This window comes from Pteronotus mesoamericanus, unplaced genomic scaffold (assembly GCF_021234165.1).
Source record: "Pteronotus mesoamericanus isolate MK-2021 breed Mesoamerican mustached bat unplaced genomic scaffold, CSHL_Meso_final contig_317, whole genome shotgun sequence".
Lineage (NCBI taxonomy): Eukaryota > Metazoa > Chordata > Mammalia > Chiroptera > Mormoopidae > Pteronotus > Pteronotus mesoamericanus.
In genome coordinates, this window is record NW_026555133.1 from 3,576,466 (window position 1) to 3,598,386 (window position 21,921).

Consider the following 21,921-nt stretch of genomic DNA (forward strand, 5'->3'; position numbering starts at 1 on the left):
ATCTGGGCTAGGGGGGCTGAGTCACCTGTGTGATTTGATGTTTCGCCCAAAAACTCTGCACGGGACATGATGGATGAGCAGGTACGTTGTCATGATGAAGCTGCTAATCACCAGTTGTACATAGCTGTGGCCTCCTGAATCATCCAAATAGTTTCCATGGAGGAATGCTCAAGCTTAATGCAAAATTTGATGCAGATTTGTTGCTCAGCTTGCTCAGTCATTTTGAATGTAATGGCCACACAGTACACATGCTCACTTAATGGTGTCTGCTGCCCCCCTGACTAGTACAGTGAAGTCGTCATTGCTCACATATGTGCATTCCAGTCCACTCTCCTTGGCTGCCAGGTTATATTGATGTCGCACAAACCATTCTCATATTAACAATGGCTGGACTTTAGCTCTGGCTGGTGTGGTTCAGTGGACTGAGTTCTGGCCTGTGAACCAAAACAATGGCTGGACTTTATTATAAATATGGGAATATTTATAATAAAATTGAATTATAAAATATAGTTTTATAGCCAGCTTTTTTCTGTTAATATTTTCTGAAGATGCGTATTTAGTATTACACATTTCTTTGAAAACATTAATAGTTGCATAATAACTTCAAACTTATGTACCACTTAGTTTAACCATTCCTATGTTTTTGAACCAGTTTTTGATTGTTTCTTTGTTTACAAAGAATTAGTTTGGGCAGCAGATGGGGGAGGAATACAGTTTAGGAGAAGAAAGGAATCCTTTTATATAAAACTGGATTTTATCTGTTCAACTGAACTGATCAAATATTTAACGAACCTCTGTGTCAGACCCTGTGATAGACTCTGAGATGCAGATGTAAATCCTTTCTCATTGAGAACAGATATGAATGAAGGTCTGAATTAAAGTCGTAGTGGAGGTGGGGATACAGAAGACAGGAAGGATTCCCAGAGATGTTTAAGTGGGAAAGTTAGTTTTTGAATTTGGAGGGATGGGGCCACATGAGTTAGTGGGAAACATCTACGAGTATTCCCATATTTCATCTCTAGGTAACTTGGCTAGATGGTGGTTTCATTTCTTTGTATAAATAGAGACCACACAAGGGGAGAGCAAATTTGCTTGAAGTTTTGTTTGGGCATAGTGAATTTGAGGTCTGTAGGCTGCTAGGGAGAAATGTCTGTTGGGCAGATGGATAGATGAATTTAAGAAGAGAGCTCTGAACTAGAGAGGTAGATCTGTGCATCATTGGCCCCTAGATTGTGGTCTCAACCACAGACCCAAGACCTGGGGAAACTGCCTTGAGAGAACATGCATTTGAGAAGAAGGCCAAGAAGAGAGAGTTCCTTGTGAGCCTACACGGTCTCCATTGCCTTCAGTTCAAAATACTTTACATGTCAAAGTTGCACATCTTGGGCAGGCCTGTTCTGAACCCCTTCACAGTCTACACAAGATCATGCAGTTCATAATGGGAGGGATTCCTTCTTCTGAGAGGATTAATGTTCTTTATGTGACAGTCCTGGAAACCTTTAGAATTATACTGTACACACATTCTGCAAAACTTGAAGAATAGAAAAGAGACTGCCAAGTTACCATAATGTATGGCCCAAGGGAACCACATTAAAATTCCTACTTTGTATTCTCAGAATAGTTTTTCATTTAGATTATGGTTATTTTTGGTATAATTCCAATGAGATTGCTTACCCGGTTTCCCAGTTGTCAGATTAGAAGCAGAAAATTAGAAGAGGGAGTAGAGTCGCTCACGGTAGGCACATTAAAATGGCAAAATGTTGGAGCCAGAGCGTCACGGCGGAGGGAGGAAATAGTTTTCTCCTCTGTGAGATGAGTGCATTGAACTGGTTAATCTCTGTGGACCCTCCCAGCTCTAAAATTCAATGCATTTAAGATAAAACCTATAAAAAGCTCCAGAAAAACACGTAAGAATAAAAACCTACAAATCTGGACCCAGTGTTGGGGAAATATCCTAAAGAATTCAGTAGGCATAAGCAGTGCAATGCTTAATGCTTTTGATAATGACATTGAGTCATCAGGAAAACATTAAATTTTGTTTCAGAATGCAAAAAGCATATTAATTACTTTTGAAAGATTTCATTCAGAAATGCTTATCAAAATGCACTGTCTGGAAAATTTACTTAGTGGTACATCTTCCCTGATATATTTATTATTTTATGATTATCATTCCTCAATAGAATGATTGTGATAATTGTGACAGTATCTTGCATCTATCTTTTGCTTCATACTAATTCAAAGCATTTTTCCATTCCAGTTTCCAGTTAGTACTTTGACAAGATTTCTAGTTCTTCTTATAGTGTATCTGTAGTATGTAGGCTTCTTAAAGTACTTCTCACATGGTTTTATGGTGAGCTGTTAATGAGTCTGTTAGACTGATGGCTTTTTGAGGGCAAGGACTGCGTCTTCTCCATTCTGGTATCCTTTGAGTCTCAGTACATGTGTGTTACATCAATGAATCAGAGAATGAATGAACTGCAAAAGAATAAGTCCCTCAGTGGTCCTGCTTCTAAATTCTGCAGATTTGTCTTTGACAAGGTAGTGCCTCTTGATTACCTTTCTTTTCATTCCTATCACCAATTCTCTGTTTCATCACTGCACTACAAAACCACCACTGATAAATAAATCACCACATGCTAGTGGTAAAAAAAAAAAAAATTAGAAAATACATAAGTGAATACACATAAAAAAGAGAAAAAAGATCACCAAGAGTCCCACTATCTAGAAATAACCAACATTGAAATATCCTTCTAGACTTTTTTCTTAGACATTTCTTATATAACCTAGATCTCAGCTGCCACCCATCCTCCTCTCTGAGCTTTCCCAGAAGAATCTACTTACAGAAAAGTATTCATAAGCAATTTACAAAATATAAATTTTATTTGGCAGTGGGTTTTGGGGGCTTCTCTTTTAATCTTCCCGTTCCTTTGGTGGACTCTCATCTTGCTAGCTTGTCTCTTTCCTCCTAGTTCTTTCCTAGACTTCTGCTATCTTAGGGCTTTTATTCTTTATTATTCAGAGTACCTTTATACCTTTGAGCTCATATCATTGTTCTCTTTAGAAGATAGAGGTAATGGAGGTAGTAGTAGAGGAAGATGATCATTTTTTTTTCTGTTATATATACATGTCTTTCAAAAGTGGTTTATGCTTAGTTTTTTCTTTCCATTTAAAAAATTTTGGTGAAATATACATAACATAACGTTCACAATCTTAACCATTTTCAAGTACAGTTCATCAGTGTTAAGTACATTCACATTGTTGTGCATCCAATCTCCAGGACTCTTTTTGTCTTGCAAAACAGAAACTCTGTACCTATGAAACAACAACTCTTTAGTCTTTTCTCCCCTCAACCCCTATTTTCTGTTTCTATGAATTAGACCCCTCTAGGTACCTTATATAAGTGGAGATTATACATCGTTTCTGTCTTTTTCCCAGTTTGCATAATGTTTTCAAGGTTCGTATATGTGCCAGAATTTCCTTCCTTTTCAAGGTTGACTGGTATTCCATTATATAGATACACCACATCTTGCTTATCCATTCATCATTCAATGATACTTGGTCACTTCCACCTTTTGGTTATTGTGAATAATACTGCAGTGAGCGTGGGTGTATAAATATCTTTTTGAGACCTTGGTTTCTGCTCTTTTGTGTAACTGTCCAGAAGTGGAATTGCTGGGTCACATGCTAATTCTATTTTGAACTTTTTGAAAGACCACTATACTGTTTTCCAGAGCAGCAATACAATTTTAGATTCTTACTGTAGATAGAATTTATATCTTTCTATTTTTCACTTATGTTGGGAGCAGTTGCCAGACTGTTAGTCATTTTCAAAATTACGACTTTTGGTGACTTTTGGTGTAACTGTCTATCACAATTGATTTAGTGATTTCTCTAGATTTTGATATTTGAGTTGTTTCTAGCTTTTGACTATTATTAAGAGTATGATGAAAATACTTATTTGATGATTGGATTATTTTCTCAGGACAGTTTCTTGTATGTGGAAATTAAAAGTTTATGTATTTTTAATATTTATGGCACATACTACTACTTTCTTCAGAAAGATTATACAAATGTATGTTCCTACACAAAGTATGTATGAATATCTGTTTCATTGCATTCTTGCCAACTTTGGATAGTATCATTAAATTTTTTTTTTAAACTTTGACAATTTAAGAAACAAAAATAGCATCCCATTTTGGTTTTTATTTTTGATTAGCGATGTCCAGCTTCACATTGATTGGTCTTATATTTCTTCTTTTGTGACTTGTCTTTTGTGATCATCTTCATTACTGATTTATAAATAACTTATTTCTGATCACAGGAATACTATGCTCAATTTGGGCTCAATTTAAAAAGTGTTAAAAGATAAAATTCTTAATTTTACCATGTAGAGATAAGTACCATTAAAAGTGAATACTCAAATAATCTTTCCTTTGTATCTCAATATTGATCATAATTAAAATTAACGCGTAAGAGCCGTTTATATTTGAAGGATGATCTTTTTGTAGATGTTGCAGATATTTCTGGTTTGCCATTTGGTTTTTAATTTTTATGATATTTTTAATGTTAAATCTATTTTTTAGATTGCGTTTTTGCTTAAGATGTCATTTCTACTTTGACAATTTAAATATTTGTAACTCATTTTAGGTATCTTGTGGGTTTTGTTTTTAACATTTAGTTCTTTAGTTATTTCCACTGTATTCAATAAGAAGCTTGGAGCACCCCCGAGGCTCTGGCACGTTTTCCAGCAGTCATTTTCTCTGACCATTTTGGACTGTGGCTCCTCGTTTATTCTGATCCAGCTATCTTCCATATTTAAGGGGTTCCATATGAGTTTTGGTTCGCTGAAGGCACACCTTCTTGCTTTCCATCACTGTCTGGATTTTTAAAAATCTCTCTTTACACATCAAGGAATCAGTGTATAAGGATAAGGCTGCAGTATACACAGCATAGAATTTTGAGCTGATCTTATTTTTTTTTAAATTGGTTTTTAAAAAAATTAAATTTCAATATTTATGTATTAGCGAATATATATTTTAGATGGCTTGATGTACTACTGTATTACATCAATAACTTTCCTAACATTAAACTTTGCTCGCTTCCTGGGGTGGGGCGGACGGAAGAAGGCCAAGGATAGAACCCCAGGGAACGTCAGTGGTCAGGGATTGGGAGGGTTGTAGGGACAGAGACAACCAGAATGGGAAAGAGGGTGTGGCACGTAGTTGCTGAAAGAATAGAAGAAAAGGATGGAAAACAGTGTCATATGCTGTGTTGTAGCAGTCCAGGAGGAGAACCACTGGCAAGTGTCTTTCTTGGGTTTGGCAATTAGAGGATCGTTGGGGAGGGAAGTTTTAAGGGGGTGGTGGGAACAGAAGGAGGGATTGATGGGAATAGTGGGTGAGGAAATGGTGTGTGGTGTCCAGAGATGGAAGGCAGATGTTGTCAGATATGGTGTGGAAGGAGGGTTTTGTTTAGACTTGAACAAGTTCATGTGCTGATGAGAAGGACCAGTTGAAAGAGATTGACGTTGCCAGAGAAGGGATGGTTGATGATAAAGCAGAGGACCAGAGGAGAGTGATGGGTTGGGAGCATCCACACTTAGTAGAGGGACTAAACGTGGACTGGAGGGAGATACTTTCTCTGAGTAGGCATGGAGCACGTGGGAGCAGTTGCTGGTGTGGTGGAAGTTGTTGGCAGTAGGGCCATTTTCTCAAGGCGTGGCTCAGAATGGGTGGGAGATGGGCTTGCGGATGGTGGTAAGATTTGGAATACCTGTGGTGAAAGTAGAGGAGTATGGGGACTGAGCTGAGGCCCAGGCAATGACCATAGCAGCACTGTGGTCCTATAGTTAGACCTTGACTTATGAAAGTACTAATCTGCATGGTTGCTCCATTCCCCACCAAGACTCTAGAGCCCAGGTAAAGGGGAAGTTTCTTGACTCTTGCTTCCTTTGAGGAAGCCTTCCCTGATGTCCTAAAGTTAAATTTCTTTATTAAAGGTTCTTACAGCTTTGATCTTTCCTTCTAGTACTCACTGGAGTTGTAGTTTTGCATTTGGCTGTTGTAATTGTTATTATATAAAAGTTTACTTTCCCCAGAACTAAAAGTTTTTAGAAAAGATAGGTCTGATTTTGCTTACCATTGTGCAGTGTCTGGCACCTGCCTAGTAGGCACTTTCGGTACATAAACATTTGTTGAATTTCATGTATCAACTATAGTGGTTCTCAACTTTTATAATCTGCCCCAGTACACCTGTGGAATATGACTTGCTTTGATCTGAACCCTCGTTGACTGCCCTGGTCCTCTCCTGAAGGAGGGCAGGTGTTGGATAGCGTGGGGTAGTAGTTAAAAATCACAGGCCCCAGAGTGAGAATACCTGGGTTCCTCCCAGCCCCATGTCTCACCACCTTTATGATCTTAAGCGAATACTTAATCTCAGTGTCCTCATCTTTAAAATGTGGCCAGTAATAGGACCTACCTCATGTGGTTGTCACGAAGCTTGCATGAGAGAATTCCCAGAAAGCTGTTAGAACAGCATGTGACATGTGAAAGTTAGTTACATCTGCTAGTGGTTTGAAAAAGCCACTTAGGCACCCTGGCCAGTATGGCGCAGTGGGTTGGAGTATCGTCCCATGAACCAAAAGATCATGGGTTCGATTCTGTGGGTTGCTTATGAAAGGCAACCAATCGATGTTTCTCTCCCTCTCTCTCCCTTCCTCCCTTCCCTTCTCTCTGAAATCAGTGAGCTTGTCCTTGGGTGAGGATGAAAAGAAAAAGCTGATTTTGATAATCCTCTTTCCTTGAAACTCCTAGCTTCATGGTAAAGGATTTGCAGGGTGGTAAATGTGTCTGTTCATTGTCACACTGAATATTGATCTTCAAGGGAAACTGAGAAATCCCTGAACCACGATAGTCTTTTTGGCCCCGTGACCCAGTGACGCACTGAAACAAAACCATTTTGGTTCTGTAGGAGTATAAGAAGTAGTAGAAACATGTGACTAGTCATCTTGGTAGCCATACTATGGGTGGAATGAGAGATTAGTGAATACTGTCTGCTTTATACCTTCCATGGTAAACGTGATTCTTTGTTTCCCTTACAGAGGAGGTGGCCAAGTTGGAGAAGCACTTGATGCTTCTCCGACAAGAATATGTCAAGCTGCAGAAGAAATTGGCAGAGACAGAGAAGAGATGCACTCTTTTGGCAGCGCAAGCCAACAAGGATAACAGCAATGAGTCCTTTATCAGCCGCCTGCTGACGATCGTGGCTGACCTCTATGAACAGGAGCAGTATAGGTGAGCTCCCGGCACGGCCAGTTTGGGGAAGCCAGCCCTTTACCTTTATTTCCAGGCCACGCTGCAACTTCTCTTACTGACTTTCTTCCCAAATTTATTTCTCTCTAATTGGGATCTTAGCAAACCTTTAATTTCTAAAATATAAGTTCCTTGAGACAAGATTTTGTCTTGTTTCCTGCTTATCATGGGCACAGAGCAAGGAGATCATGGTGAGAGCATGTCTGATGCAAATGAGAACTAGCTTACATGTCTAGGGATTCGGAGAAGAGAGGTCACTTTCTCTTAGGGTGGTGAAAAAAGGAGTCTGGGAACTAGTGGGCATTATAGTGTGATGGTTGGAAAGTGAACTCCGGAACCACACAGCCTTTGTTAGAAGCTCAGCTGGCCATTTACCTTCTATGTGACCTGGAGTTGCATGACATGCCTCTGGTTCCTAATCTGCAAATGGGGATATAATACTACTCCCTACTTTAGGGGTGTTGTGAGGATTAGTGAATACATGTTTTAAGCACTTAGAACAATGTCTGGCACATAGTAAGTACTCAGTTGTTAGGTGCTATAATTAAGTGAATTTTGAGGTAAATGTTAAAGCCTGGGTAGGATTTAATAGAAAAGACAGGGATATTATTAGTAGAGGGAATGGCTAAGAATAAGCTCAAACAAGGGAATATACAGAGGATTTAGAATATAGGAAGGGGTCTTTTCAGAGTACATGTCCATGTTGGGAAACACTGGGAGATGGGGAAAGGTAGGGTGGATTGCATTGAGACGCCAAGACGAGGAGTTTGGACTTGATCCTCTAGCAAGCATTGGAACAGTATTTTTGAGTTGTAGGACTGTCACAATCAAAGTGTTCTAGGAGGATTAACCTGGTAACAATATATAGATGAAATTATAAAGAGAAGAGAGCTGGGAAGCAGCTGTGATGTTGTAACTAGTTTAGAAGTGATGAAGGACTGAATTGGGAAGATGACTTTGGTGTGGAAAAGAAATGTGGATGTGCATATGCGTGGAAGGAAGGATTTGGCTGCTAGTGAAATGAATGAGTGGGCTAGATAAGACTTGGTAAAGTTTCAAAATAAATTATGACATTTAAAATAGATCAAAATCAAATTCTGGTCAAGATGGAGGCGTAGGTAAACACAGCTTGTCTTCTCGCACAACCAAAGCAAAAATTATAACTGAACTGCAAAACAATTATCACCCAGCATTGTCAGAAAATCGAGCAGTATGGAAGTCCCACACCAGGGAATTAAGAAGTCACATTCATCCAGATGGGTAGATGAGGCATGGACACTAAGACGCAGAATGTGCGATCCCTCACCCATGTGTGGTGGATAAAAATCGGGAAGGATATCTCGGGAGCAACACTAGAGACTACCCAGCCTCACACCTGACTACCCAGCCCAGGGTTCCAGTGCCAGGAAGATAAGTAAGTCCCCATAACTCCTGGCTGTAAAAACCAGTGGGGGTTGGGGCAGCCAAAGAAACAGCGGGTTTCTCAGGTATCTTCTCTTAAAGGGCCCCCAACAGACTTAGGACTTATGCAGACTCACTCCCTCTGGGCTGTGGCCCTGGGGCGGCAGCTGGAAGGGCACCAGTGGCATATGGGGAGAAATCAAAGTGTCTGGCATCTGGGTGAGTGCTGGGGGATAGCTTCCTCCCAGACAAAACTCTAGAGACCAGACAGCAGCCTTGTCCCATTTCTGAGCCCTCCCCCAAGACAGAGCCACAAGCAGTGACATCATTTGGGAGATGCCATCAACCTGGTTCACACAGATTGCCCCACCCTGGCAGTTACCTGAGGCTCTGCCTCATCCAACTTAGCAATGCACTTTTCAAACATTTATTTTTTAGAGAAGGGGAAGGGAGGGAGGCAGAGAGGGAGAGAAACATTGATATGTGAGAGATACATAGATTGGTTGCTTCTTACATGCCCCCAAACTGAGTACCTGGCCTTCAGCCTGAGCATGTGCCCTGACTGGAATTGAACCAGCAACCTTTTGGTTTGCAGGCCCACACTCAGTCCACTGAGCCACACCAGCCAGGGTCCGATGCACTTTTCTACACTAAGCTATGCTACTAAGACAGGGAGTCAAAGCAGCTCTACCTAATACATAGAAACAAACACAGGGAGCCTGCCAAAACAAGGAGACAAAGAAATATGGCCCAAAAGAAAAAACAGAATAAAATTCCAGAAGAAGAACTAAGCAAAATGGAGATAAGCAATCTATCAGACGCAGAGTTCAAAACACTGGTTATAAGGATGCTCAAGGAATTCATTGGATATTTTAGCTGCATAAAAAAGACCCAAAAAGAAATGAAGCGTATTATACTACGTGAAATAAAGAAAAATTCATAGGGAGCCAACAGTGGCGGTGATGAAACCGAGAATCAAATCAATGATTTTGGAACATAAGGAAGGAAAAAACATTCAATTAGCATAGGAAGGAGAAAAAAGAATACAAAAAAACAAGGATAGGCTAAGGAGCTACTGGGACAACTTCAAACACAGCAACATTCAAATCATAGGAGTGCCCGAAGGAGCAGAGAAAGAGCAAGATATTTAAAAGTTATTTGAAAAAAATAATTAAAGAAAACTTCCCTAATTTGGTGGACACAAAGAGGACCACACCAAGATACATCATAATTAAAATGCTAAAGGTTAAAGATAAAGAAAGAATCTTAAAAGCAGCAAGAAAAGCAAATAGTTACCTACAAAGGAGTTCGCATAAGACTGTCAACCGATTTCTCAAAAGAAACTTCGCAGGCTAGTAGGGATTGGCAAGAAATATTCAAAGTCATGAAGAGTAGGGACCTATAGCCAAGATTACCTTATCCAGCAAAGCTATCGTTTAGAATCAAAGGGCAGATAAAGTGCTTCCTAGACAAGGGAAAGCTAAAGGAGTTCATCATCGCTAAGCCATTATTATATGAAATGTTAAAAGGGACTTATTTAATAAAAAGATCAAAACTATGAACATTAAAATGGCAACATTCACAACTATCAACAATTAAACCTAAAAAACAAACTAAGCCAACAAGCAGAACAGAAACAGAATCATAGAAATGGAGGTCATTTGGAGGATTATCAGTTGGGAGGGAGAATGGGGAGCATGGGGGAAAAGGTGCAGGGATTAAGAAGTACAAATAAGTAGGTACAGAATAGACAGGGGGATGTTAAGAACAGTATGGGAAATGGAGTAGCCAAAGAACTTACATGCACGACCCATGGACATGAACTAAGGGGAGGATTACTGGAGGGAATGGGGGGGTACTAGGTGGAGGGGGGCAAAGGGGAGAAAATTGGGACAGCTGTAATAGCATAAGCAATCAAATATAATTAAAAAAAAATCAAAATCCAGAACCGCTAATGTACTAACTTAATCATTTCTAAAAGAAAGAAAACATTTAGTACCAAACGGTAGGAAATATTATACACTGAACAGAGGTCAGCCCTTTAAAATGAATAGATATAGCCACTTGTAAAAGATATTCATTGCCTTTTTAAAATTTTCTCTTTTTTCCCCCAGGGACAAGTAGAAACTTTGTTTCTGTTCACCTGGGGTAGGGTGGGTGGCGCACTGGGAATCCTGACATACTTCTATTTCAAGGACATTTTTCCCACTCACAAGGTTTTCACCATTAGAATTCCCCTTACTTTTTCAACTACTTTTCAATCAATTGTCTTCATTGTACTGTTTGTAGGATATAATGGGTATGAGATTGGGCAGTTTCCCCATCTGGCCTCTTTTCACCTACCCAGCTATGGTGTGATCCCATGGTTCTGGTGGGTCTCTCTTCACCTGTCCTTTAACTAAAGAAGGTTGAATGACCTACGTTATCTACAGTTGAATATTAGGTGGGGAATGGAGCCTTCAGAGAGGACTGGGATGGAGTAACTGAAATTGGAAATCGGTTTTTGAAGCAGGTGCTCTTTTACCAATGTAGAAAAAAATGCTTTTTCCCATAAACATGCATTTTATTGAAGAATTGAAATAGTATTTTTATGTGCATCTGTGTTAAAATGTTTTTAGTTTAGAAATGTGTAAAGAAATTAATGTATTTTTACGTAAGCTCAGGAGAAGGTTTTTGTCCCATAAGATAAAGATGATGGTTTATGTAGTTATTTACTACATTCATTCTTTTAGCAACCAAACGTATAATTTTTCCTATTAAAGTATTTGATTAAGAAACTCTAACAAGAATCTCCTTACTTATTCTTGCTCTCTAGTAACAACATCCTAGTATCCATATTTTAAAAGGAAGTGCTCTTTAATTGCTTAGAATGAAATGAAAATAATTACTAGCCTCTTAATTGTTTCTACATGGAGTACTCATAGAGTTGTTCAATTTTCAATTTTTGAATATTTAAATTATTATTAAAAATTGTTAGTGAAATCCTTTATTTCCCTTTGGCATTTTAATCTACAAAAGAGAAAAAAAAATGTGACCTATCATTCATGAATAATAGTAGGAATTTTATAGAAACATTTATTTTTACAACTTGTGGCTAAAAGCCAGACTTGTGGATGAAATAACAGTGAATATTCATTTAAGTTATTAGAATTCAATACTTTATAAATAAATTTAGAACTTAAAAATTATTTGTGCATTGTAAATAGCTTTCTGTTTTCATTAAATTTTAAAAACTTTACCATAGGAGACAGAATTTTATGTTATGTTTGAAGTAGAATATTAATTCCATTTCATTTTTATTGATTAATAATGTTCTGTGTTAACTTAGTTTGTAATTATTTCAAGTAATAAGTATTGTATTACTTTTCTAATCTAACGTAATTAGTTGTAGCTTGGTCTTTAATAGAACTAGAATTGTTGATAGGCTTACATAATTACAAAGTATGTTCTAGACTGTGCTTTTGTGGGGTAAAATGTGTCTGCATCAAGCATCATATAGCAACAATATTCTGGTTGGGTTTTTTAAGTGGATGAGTTGATTCATATAGTTTCTTTTTTTGTGTGATAGTTACTGTGTATTTAGTTTCTAAAGGCTTTCCAACGTAATGCTTATTTTAAAGGGGGTTTTGAAAATTTAAAAAAACCCAAAAACATAAGCGTAAGTAGGATGATGGTAATTACTGACTCTGGATTGCCGCCAGCACAGCCATATGGCGCATACTGTGTCTGCTTTGTAGGCCATTCTTAGGTTTTTGTTAACTGCCTAGGTGCTTTTCTCCCTTAGCATTTGACACTTCAGACCTTAAACATAAATAACTATTTGGAAAGCTCTTTTTATATAATGGTATGACATAAATATGGAAACATGTTTGAAAAAAAGATTTCTCTCACCTCAATTATCTTTGTAAACGGTTGAGTAAAAGATGGCCAATAATAGGTCTGAATGTTGCTTGTGAGAACAGGAGTCTAGATACTGGGTTTCATATACTTGACTGCTTTATTGAAGCTAATTTGTTCATAGTTTTTCTGTTTTACCTGCTTGAGCATTAATAAGGCGGGGGGCAGAGCAGCTCTGTAGTCTCAGAGCTGTCATCACAGTCTGCTTGCTTTCTTCCCTGATGATGTATCTTGACTTACTCTACGTAAAACCTTTTCTGCTTTTTATATGAATGTTAATCATCTTATTTAACAGTGCTAGCATAGAAAAGTACATTTGCCATGATCTTTTTTTCTTTTGCAGATGCATGTTGATCAATCAATATATTTATCTACTGTGAACCGTAGCTGTACCTAGTTATGATGACATTTTTCTTTTTATATTTGTGTGTGTGTTTCTTTATCAGTGATCTGAAGATAAAGGTTGGAGATAGGCACATCAATGCTCACAAGTTTGTCCTGGCAGCCCGCAGTGACAGCTGGAGTCTGGCCAATTTGTCTTCCACCAAGGAGCTGGACCTGTCAGGTGAGCCTCTGACCAGTTGGGGACTCAAACCTGCCAGCACAAGAAGTCTTGGCAGAAGGTTAAGGTGTGTCATTTTGAAATATGTGTGGTTTAATGAAAGTAGAATATTTTTCTTATCAATCAATGGTGACCATGAACTAGTAAATAATTAGTGAATCATTAGGTTTACTACCTCGCTAATAAATAGTAAATATTTGAGCATATACAGTATTTTTTCTTTTAATCCTCACCTGAGGATATGTTTATTGATTTTTGGAGAAAGAGAAACACTGATCGGTTGCGTCCTGTACGTGCCCTGACTGGGGATCGAACCCACAACCTTTTGGTGCATGGGACAATGCTCCAGCCATCTGAGCCACCCAGCCAGTGCTACAGTGGTTTTATAATTTATAAAATTTAAGTCTGCTCAGAAACTTTTTGTACAATATTATGCTATAAATATGGAAGCATGTGTAGGAAAAAAGCTTTCACTTCAAGAAAAAGTCCTTCTGTTCAGTTGCTTAAAATGTAATCATAGCTACCAAAGTACTTTTTCTGGTCTATAAGAACTGAATTCAGAAGTAATAGTTATTCCAAGAATAACAATATTCTTTATTTAAAATCAAAGGATGAGCTTCATTCTTCATACTTTGAATAGGGTCACTGAGATGTTTAAAATTATCATTTAATTGTTTTATTCCACATTTTGTTGTGTAGAATTTGGGTAAATATGGTGGTAAGTAGACTTAAAAACATCATTTTCAAAAGCTGACTTTAAAAATGCATTTTTAGATAGTACTTGCCTAACTGCAGTTTTTTTAAAAAAGCGAAGTATAGCCCTGGCCGGTATCGCTGAGTTGGTTGGAGTGTCGTCCCATACATCAAATTGGGTACGAGTTCAGTTCCCAGTCAGGGCACATACCTGGGTTGTGGGTTCAGTTCCTGGTCAGGATACATACAAGAAGGCAACCAGTCAATGTTTCTCTCACATCAATATCTGTCTTCTTTTCTTTCTCTTTTTTTTCTTCCCTTCCTTTCTCTGAAATAAATAAACATGTCCTCAGGTGAGGATTAAGTAAAGTAAAATAAAATAAAAATTTAAAAAGCAAATTTTAAGTTATATTCTGCTATTACTAGTCATGAGATTTATAACATATGGTAAGGAGAATACCTAGGCCTTAAGTTATGAGTAATTTGCAGGAGTGATTGGCTCTGTGGAAGTTCTGCGGAATTGTCTGAGTTCACAGTTCAGAAGGTACTGTTTTCCAAGTGTGGTACTAGGAACTCAGACAATTATGATACAGTCTTCACCATACAGAGCTCATATTCTGTTAGAGGAAATTGGCTAATAATAAATCATTTCAGGCCAGGGCTATGTATATGATAATATAATTGCTTTATGTCAAATGTACAGAAGACACAAACCTGGGCTGACAAGGAAGGTGTCAGAGGTAACTAACACCTGAGCAGTGTTGCAAAGGTTAAGTAGGCGCTTATCTCAAGGATTTAGGGGAACAGGCGCCTAATGCTTCTCCGCTGTGAGTGGACTCACTGTATAATCATTTCTGAGGTATTACCTGAGGTCCCTGATTCAGAGTTGTAAACACACCAATATACATACATACATGTACATATGCATATGGATTCATGTCCATACCCAAACATCTGCTTGGGAAGCAGTCTTTACTGAAATAGCACCAGTCTGCATGACTGAAATCTCTGAGCAGAGCATATCAGTTTTAAAAGTTTTGAAGCCATATACCTTTGACTCCATGTTACAACTGTGGATAATATTAAAACCCATTTGATCATACGGTGTTCTTCACAGAATGCATGGTAGGGTCTTGATTACATGAACAGATAGTTTACAAAGATTAGAAAAGATAAATAAGAAAATACCCAGCTTTGTTAGAAAAAAGTTTAGAATAAGTTAGTATCTTTTATCTACATTATCAAAAATTGGTGATCCAAGTAGTTGAGGGGCTGATGAAATTGGTACTCTTATACGTTGCCAGTCACATTATAAATGGGTCTGACAGTTTTAGAAAGCAGGGTATAAAATAACCTTATTTTTTTTAACCTCATCATTTGACCTCTGTCAGATGGATTCTATCAAAAGGTAATTCAGACAGCATGGTTTTACGTGTAATTGTTAAATACAGAGTGCAACCAAAATGACCAAGAGTGGGAAAAATGAAATACTGACTGATCCCTGGAACAAATAAAATTGCATAAGAACACACACACACACACAAATACATGAACGTATAAAAGGTCTAATTTAAACATTAAATTTCATTTTTACTTTTTTAGTACAGCATAACATGTTTTTAAAAAGATTTTATTTATTTTTTTAGAGAGAAGGGAAGGAAGGGAGAAGGAGAGGAAGAGAAATATGGATGTCTGAGAGAGACATCGATCAGTTGCCTCTCGCATGCCCCCAACCGGGACCTGGTCCATAACCCAGGCATGTGCCCTGATTGGGAATTGAACCAGCGACTTGTCAGTTCACAGGCCGTCACTCAATCCACTAAGCCACACCAGCCAGGGCAGTACAGCATAACATTTAAGAGCAACTTTAACTCAGTGACTATCTGACCACAAGGTTGAATCAGAAGATTTCCTAGAGTTTGGGAAAGTATAATGTTAATGCCTTTCAATGTGCCTGAATTCTTCCCCTGTTGTAAATAATAAGCATGGTTTGACCCCTGCCATAAGGTTTGCTTTCAGGAGTGATTCCCTGTAGAGCAAAGCTTTTTGTGGCTTTGGTAGATCAGGCACCAACTAAGATAGCTAATAGTAGAGCTATGGCATCTTTACTTTTCTTTATAAAATTTATCTTTGAAGTATATCATGAGGGAGGTTCCAAGGAGGTGTGGCATATGTGATCCTATTCATCTGTAATGGGGTTTTGCCCAGGAGTCCTGCTGAATTGCATGGGTAGATGTAGGTGTGGCCGCCTAAAACGGGGGTTGCAGCAGGTGAAACTGCCTAGAGGCCTGGATGTTATGTGATACCTGGAAGCACTAACTGCAGGGCTGGCCAGCAGTTTGAGGGAGATTGGAAATAGGTTCCTTTAAACAAGTGTATAAATAGTATAAAAGCTATGTTTTAAATGCTTGGACTTTTCAACATGAATGGAGTTGATTTAATCATTTAATGAATTTGTTGGTGTTTTGTTTCCCAAAATTATTCCATTCATATCACAAATGTTGAGTGGCAGGCACTTTTCAAGATGCTAGGGATACAGCAGTAAACAAAATTATATTCCTATTTGATGGCACTTAAATTCTTGGAGAGATTGACTTTCTAAGCTCCACATTGATACTTCTTAAAATTCAAAACAAGCACAATTTTAATTATATTAATTATTAAAGAAATTTAGCACATGTTGATGAAGATACAATAGGCATTGTTTAAAACATGTTTGAATATATGAAAGTTTTCTAAATCCTACCTTGTCGAAAAATGTGAAATGTTTTATGCCTGATACAATGTACTGACAAAGGAACAAACACTTCCGTAGGATTCTTGCCAGAAATGCATAACCTCAATTAATTAAGAGAAAGTATCAGATAAACTCAAATTAAGGAACATTCCTCAAAATAACTGGCTAGTGTTACTCAAATACTTTAATTTTAAGGTCATGAAAGATAAGATTTAGGGACTGTTACAGATTGGAGGAGACTAGGGAGCCATGACAACTAAATGCAAAGTGGAATCCTCACTTGGATTCTGTACCATAAAAAAGGACATTGTTGGGGAAACTGGCAAAATTTATAAAGGTTTATAATTTGTTAATAGTATTATATGGGTCCTAACTACATGATTTTGATAATTTTACTATGGTTATAAGATATTAGTATTAGGGGAAGGTGAGTAATGGGTGTATGGGAACTCTCCACCTTTTTTGTAAGTCTGAAATTATTTCAGAGTATAAAGAAAAACATTTATTTCTTATTGATTAAGTATGAAGATGCAAGTTTGTAAAGATAATGATTGCTCATCTGGGAAGAGAAAGAATAATATAGCCATCAGCTCAAAACTGTGTAACAAATGTTAAGGCCAGGAGAGCCCTATATTTACTTCTTTATAAAAGTAAAACAGCTTGCATCGGGCAAAATGATTTGTTTATAGCCTCTCTATGGCACTTAAGCAATAGCAGCTAACACTATGAGAGGTTCCAGTGTGTTGGAATGGCTGTTTTGAAGCTAGAGTTTCTTGCATGCTTTCTCCAGCAAAGACCTTTTGGTTCCCTGGCATAAGAGCTTATGGTGAGTCATGCAGTTTCCAGTTTCCAGGAATGTGTCCTGTGTTCATGCCCAGTAACAGAAAGCGTTCTCCTTCTCTCCTTCTCAGCCTGGGTGGGAAAGCTGTACACTCAAGCACCACCGGAGAGGTTGCATGGTGTAGCGGCAGCAGTGTAGGCTCCCGGCTCTGTGCTGAGGCACATTAAGGTGCTACAGCAAACTCACAGGGGATCTGCATGATATTTTAAGTTTTCAAGGAAAACAGCAATTAGTCAACATCTGTTGGATACTGTCAGATAATTTTTCACAGAAGACATTTTGTGACTTCTTCCTTGCTCTGTCTTGAATTCCTCGCTTTGGGAAAAGTTAGCAGTTGAGTCATGAGGACACTCAACACAGTCTTGTGGCCTGTGGCCTGTGGCTAGTGGCTGAGTCCCCCTCTGGAGATTGTCTCAGAGCTTCCAAAATCTATTTTATCTCAGGCTGTATCCCCTTACTCAACCCTAATGTTGCTTTTGTGTTTTTCTCCCTAATCTTTGATTGTGCTAAGTTTGTCTGAAATTTGGTTTAAAATACAGCTTTATCCTGCTATCCGAAAGTAGACATTCCCTATGAAACCTTTAGTAAGTTGAAATGGCGTAAAATGAAGAAGCAATTACTGTTAGTTTGTATGGAAAATTTTTTTAGCATTCCTAGACCCAAAAAATAACCTACTAAATTATACCAGTTAACACATAAAACCTATTAACACTAATAAAAAAAGTAAAAGCTGTGAGGGGTGTGTGCTTCCTCTGTAACAGCTTGCTACAAAGCAAATGCTGTTTTCACCTTAAGCCTTTTTTTGTTTTCGGTTAGCGTAGGGCTTTCTAAAAGCAAACTGGCATAACATGAACTATTGAAAAGCAAAAGTGGTCTGTTTTAATAACAGCAATTTTTTTGCATAGCACTTATTGTGTACTAGTAGTGCCCTGCTCTATGTGCATTAATTCGTTGACCTTTAGAGCAACACTTTGAGGTAAGTACTATTGTTTACTCCCATTTTATAGTTGAGGAAACTGTGAAGCACAGCGTATTGAATAACTCACCCGAGGCCACAGTGGTGAATGTCCCAGCTGCGCTTCAAACCCTGTCTGTCTGGTTGCAGTGTTCATGCTGTTAACAATGCTGTGCTGCCTCTCACTTCTGGTTTCTTTTCCCCCCAACTTTATTAAGATATAAAGGAAGTGAAATAAACTGCCTACGTTAAAAGTGTACAGTTTATCTCCCTAAAAATTTCCTCATGGCTCTTTATAATCCGTCCCTTTTACTCTCCATATCCACAGCTAACCACTGATCTGCTTTCACTCATTGTAGATTAGTTTGTACTTTCTAGACCTTTATAAAAATGGAATCATAGAGCACATAGTGTCTTTTGTCTGCTTCATTTACACAGCATAAAGATTTTGAGATTTATCAAAAATGTCAGTATGTTGTTGTGGTTTTCAATAGTTTGTTCACTATTATTGCTGAGTAGTATTCCACGTATTAATATACCACCGTATGTTTCTTTACTTACCTGTTGGTGGACATTTATAGTCTTTTCCGTTTTTGGCTCTTAATAAAATTACTGTCCTTGATTGTGCGTATGTCTTTGCCTAGGAATATGTCTAATGTCTAGAATAGGCATTAGCCATTCTAATGGATATGGAGTGTATTGTGGTTTTAATTTAGATTCCTTTGATGATAAGTACTGTTGAACATTGTTTAATGTGTTATTGACTATTTGTATATCTTGTGTGAAGTGTCTGTTCACATCTTTTGCCATTTTAAAATTGGGTTATTGTCTTAATTTTGAATTTTTGAGTTCTGTATATGACCTAGATAGAAGTGGTTTGTCTGGAAATGAGCATTCTTGCTTTGTTCCTGGTCTCAGGGAAACAATGAGATCTTTAATCATATATAAATATTAGTTGTAGGTTTTTCAAAGAAGTGCTTTATCAGTTTGAGTATTCCTAGCTTTTTGAAACATATGAATTGGTTTTGAATTTTGTCAAGCACTTTGTTTTGTATATATGGAAATGATGGTTTTTTTCCTTTATGCTGTTAATATAGTGAATTTCATTAATTTTTCAAATATTAAATTAACCTTGTATTCCTGGGGAAAACTCTACATAGTCATTATATTACCCTTTTTATATATATCATCGAATCCTATTTGCTAGTACCTTGTTAAAGATTTTTACATCCATAGCCATGAGGGATAGTGGTATGTAATATTCTTTTTTCTAATGTCTGTCAAGTTTTGCTGTTAGGGTTATATAGGCCTCATATAATGAGTTTAACAATGATCCCTTGTTCTGTTTCCTGAAAAAGCTTTGTAAGATTGGTGTATTTGTTTCCTTCTTGAATGCTTAATAGAATTCATTGCTGAAATCATCTGAGTCTGGAGTTTTCATTTGGGGAAGGTTTATGATAAATTTTTTTAGTAGGTATAGAGGTGTTCAAAGTTTTTTCTTGTGTCCACTTCATCTAAGTTACTGAATTTGCCTGTATAAAGTTTGTAGTTTTCTTATCTTTTTAATGTCTATAGCAGTAGGTTCTTTTTTATTCCTGGTATTGATGATTCATGCTCTCTCTTTATCCTGACCAGTGTGGTAAGAAGTTTGTCAATTTTACTGATCTTTTCAAAGAATCATCTTTTGACTTTGTTAATGGTCTCTCTTCTGTTTTCTATATTATTTATTTCTGCTTCTATTTTACTTACTTTGGATTTACTTTAATTTTTTTCTGGCTTCTTAAAGTGAAACCTTAGATAATTAAGTAGTCTTTTCCACCAAGCACTGCTCTAGCTGCATCCTGCAAATTTTGGTATGTTGTGTTTTCATTGTCATTTAGTTCACAGGGTATATTTCAATTTTCTTTTGAAAAAAATATTTTATTTATTTTTAGAGAGGGGAGAGGGAGAGAAACTTCAATGTGTGGTTTGCCTCTCACACGCTCCCCCCGCCCCCCACCCTGGGACCAAGCTCACAACCCAGGTATGTGCCCTCATTGGGAATCGAAACAGTGACCCTTTGGTTCTCAGGCTGGTGCGCAATCCACTGAGCCACACCGGCCAGGGCCACAGGCAACAGGATATATTTAAATTTTCCTTGTGGTTTTTTCTTTGGCCCATAAATTATTTAGAAGTATGTTGCTTAATTTCCATATATTTGGGATTTTTCTAGATATTTTATTGTTACTGATTTCTAATTTAATTGTTATCGTCAGAGAACACATTTTATATGATTTTAATCCTTTCAAATTTATTTAGACTTATTTTACAGCTCAGCATTTGATTTATCTTGGTGAATACATCCATGTACATACATGTATTTTGAAGTTATTGGATGTAGTTTTATCTTTTTAAGATTTTATTTATTTATCTTTAGAGGGGAGGAGAGGGAGAGCTTGAGAAGCATTGATCTGTTGCCTCTTGCATGCCCCCAACTGGGGACCTGGCCCACAACCCAGTCATATGCCCTTACTGGGACTTGAACTAGCAACCTTCTGGTTTGCAGGCCAGCACTCAACCCACTGAGCCACACCAGCTGTGGCAGATGTAGTGTTCTTTAAATATCATTTAGATCAAAATGTTTGAAAATATTGTTCAGACCTTGTATATGTTTTCTTTTTATGTCTAGTTCTGTCATTTTCTTAAAGGTGGGTGTTAACATCTCCTATAATTTTAGAATTCTCAATTTCTCCCTTTAATTCTGTCAATTTTTGAATCATTTATTTTGGACCTATGTCCTTATGTACATACACATTTATAATTACTACAACTTCTGGTGAATTATGACTTTTATTATTTTGAAATGATAATTTTTATATTTGATAATACTCTAACTTAAAGTCTACCTTTTCTGATATTAAACAGTCATTCTGTCCTTCTTATGTGTACTATTTGCATGGCATATCTTTTTCCATTTGTTTACTTTCAACTTATCTGTTACTTTATATTTGAAGTACATTCCCTTGCAGGCAGCATTTAGTGAGGTCTTGCTTTTTTATCTTTTCTTTTTAATTGGAGTCTTATAGACCATTAGTAATGATTATTTTTATGATAAGTCTATCATTTTATTTGTTTTTTTGTTTGTCCTTTTTTTTTCATGTTCTTTATTGCCTTCTTTTGGATAATTTGAATATTTAGTACTCCATTTGGATTTATCTATTGACTTTTTTACTCTATATCTCTTTGTATTATTGTTTAGTGGGTAATCTAGGGCAAAGTTCCTCAACCTCAGCACTGTTGCTATTTTGGGCTAGATAATTCTTTGTTGTGAGAGATGTCTTGTGCATTGTAGGGTATTTAGCAATATCCCTGGCACTTGATGCCAATAGCACTCCCCTAGTTTTGACAACCAAAAATATTTCCAGACATTGACAGTTGCCCCTTAGGAGGCAAAATCAGCCCTGGTTGAGAACCAATCATTTATATATCTAATGTATGTATAGTCTAGTTTATTTGTACTCCATCATGAAACATGTAAAAACTTGG

The 21,921-nt window shown here is 37.4% G+C and overlaps 1 protein-coding gene across 1 annotated transcript in view; it reads left to right on the top strand.

Moving 5' to 3' along the window:
• Nucleotides 1-21,921, top strand: part of ANKFY1 (ankyrin repeat and FYVE domain containing 1) — an 87,828-nt gene that overhangs the window by 18,619 nt on the left and 47,288 nt on the right. Inside the window, exons 2-3 of the mRNA XM_054575865.1 lie at nt 7,100-7,292; nt 13,055-13,173. Of these exons, the coding sequence (XP_054431840.1) occupies nt 7,100-7,292; nt 13,055-13,173 (312 nt within the window). The remainder of the gene's footprint in view (nt 1-7,099; nt 7,293-13,054; nt 13,174-21,921) is intronic.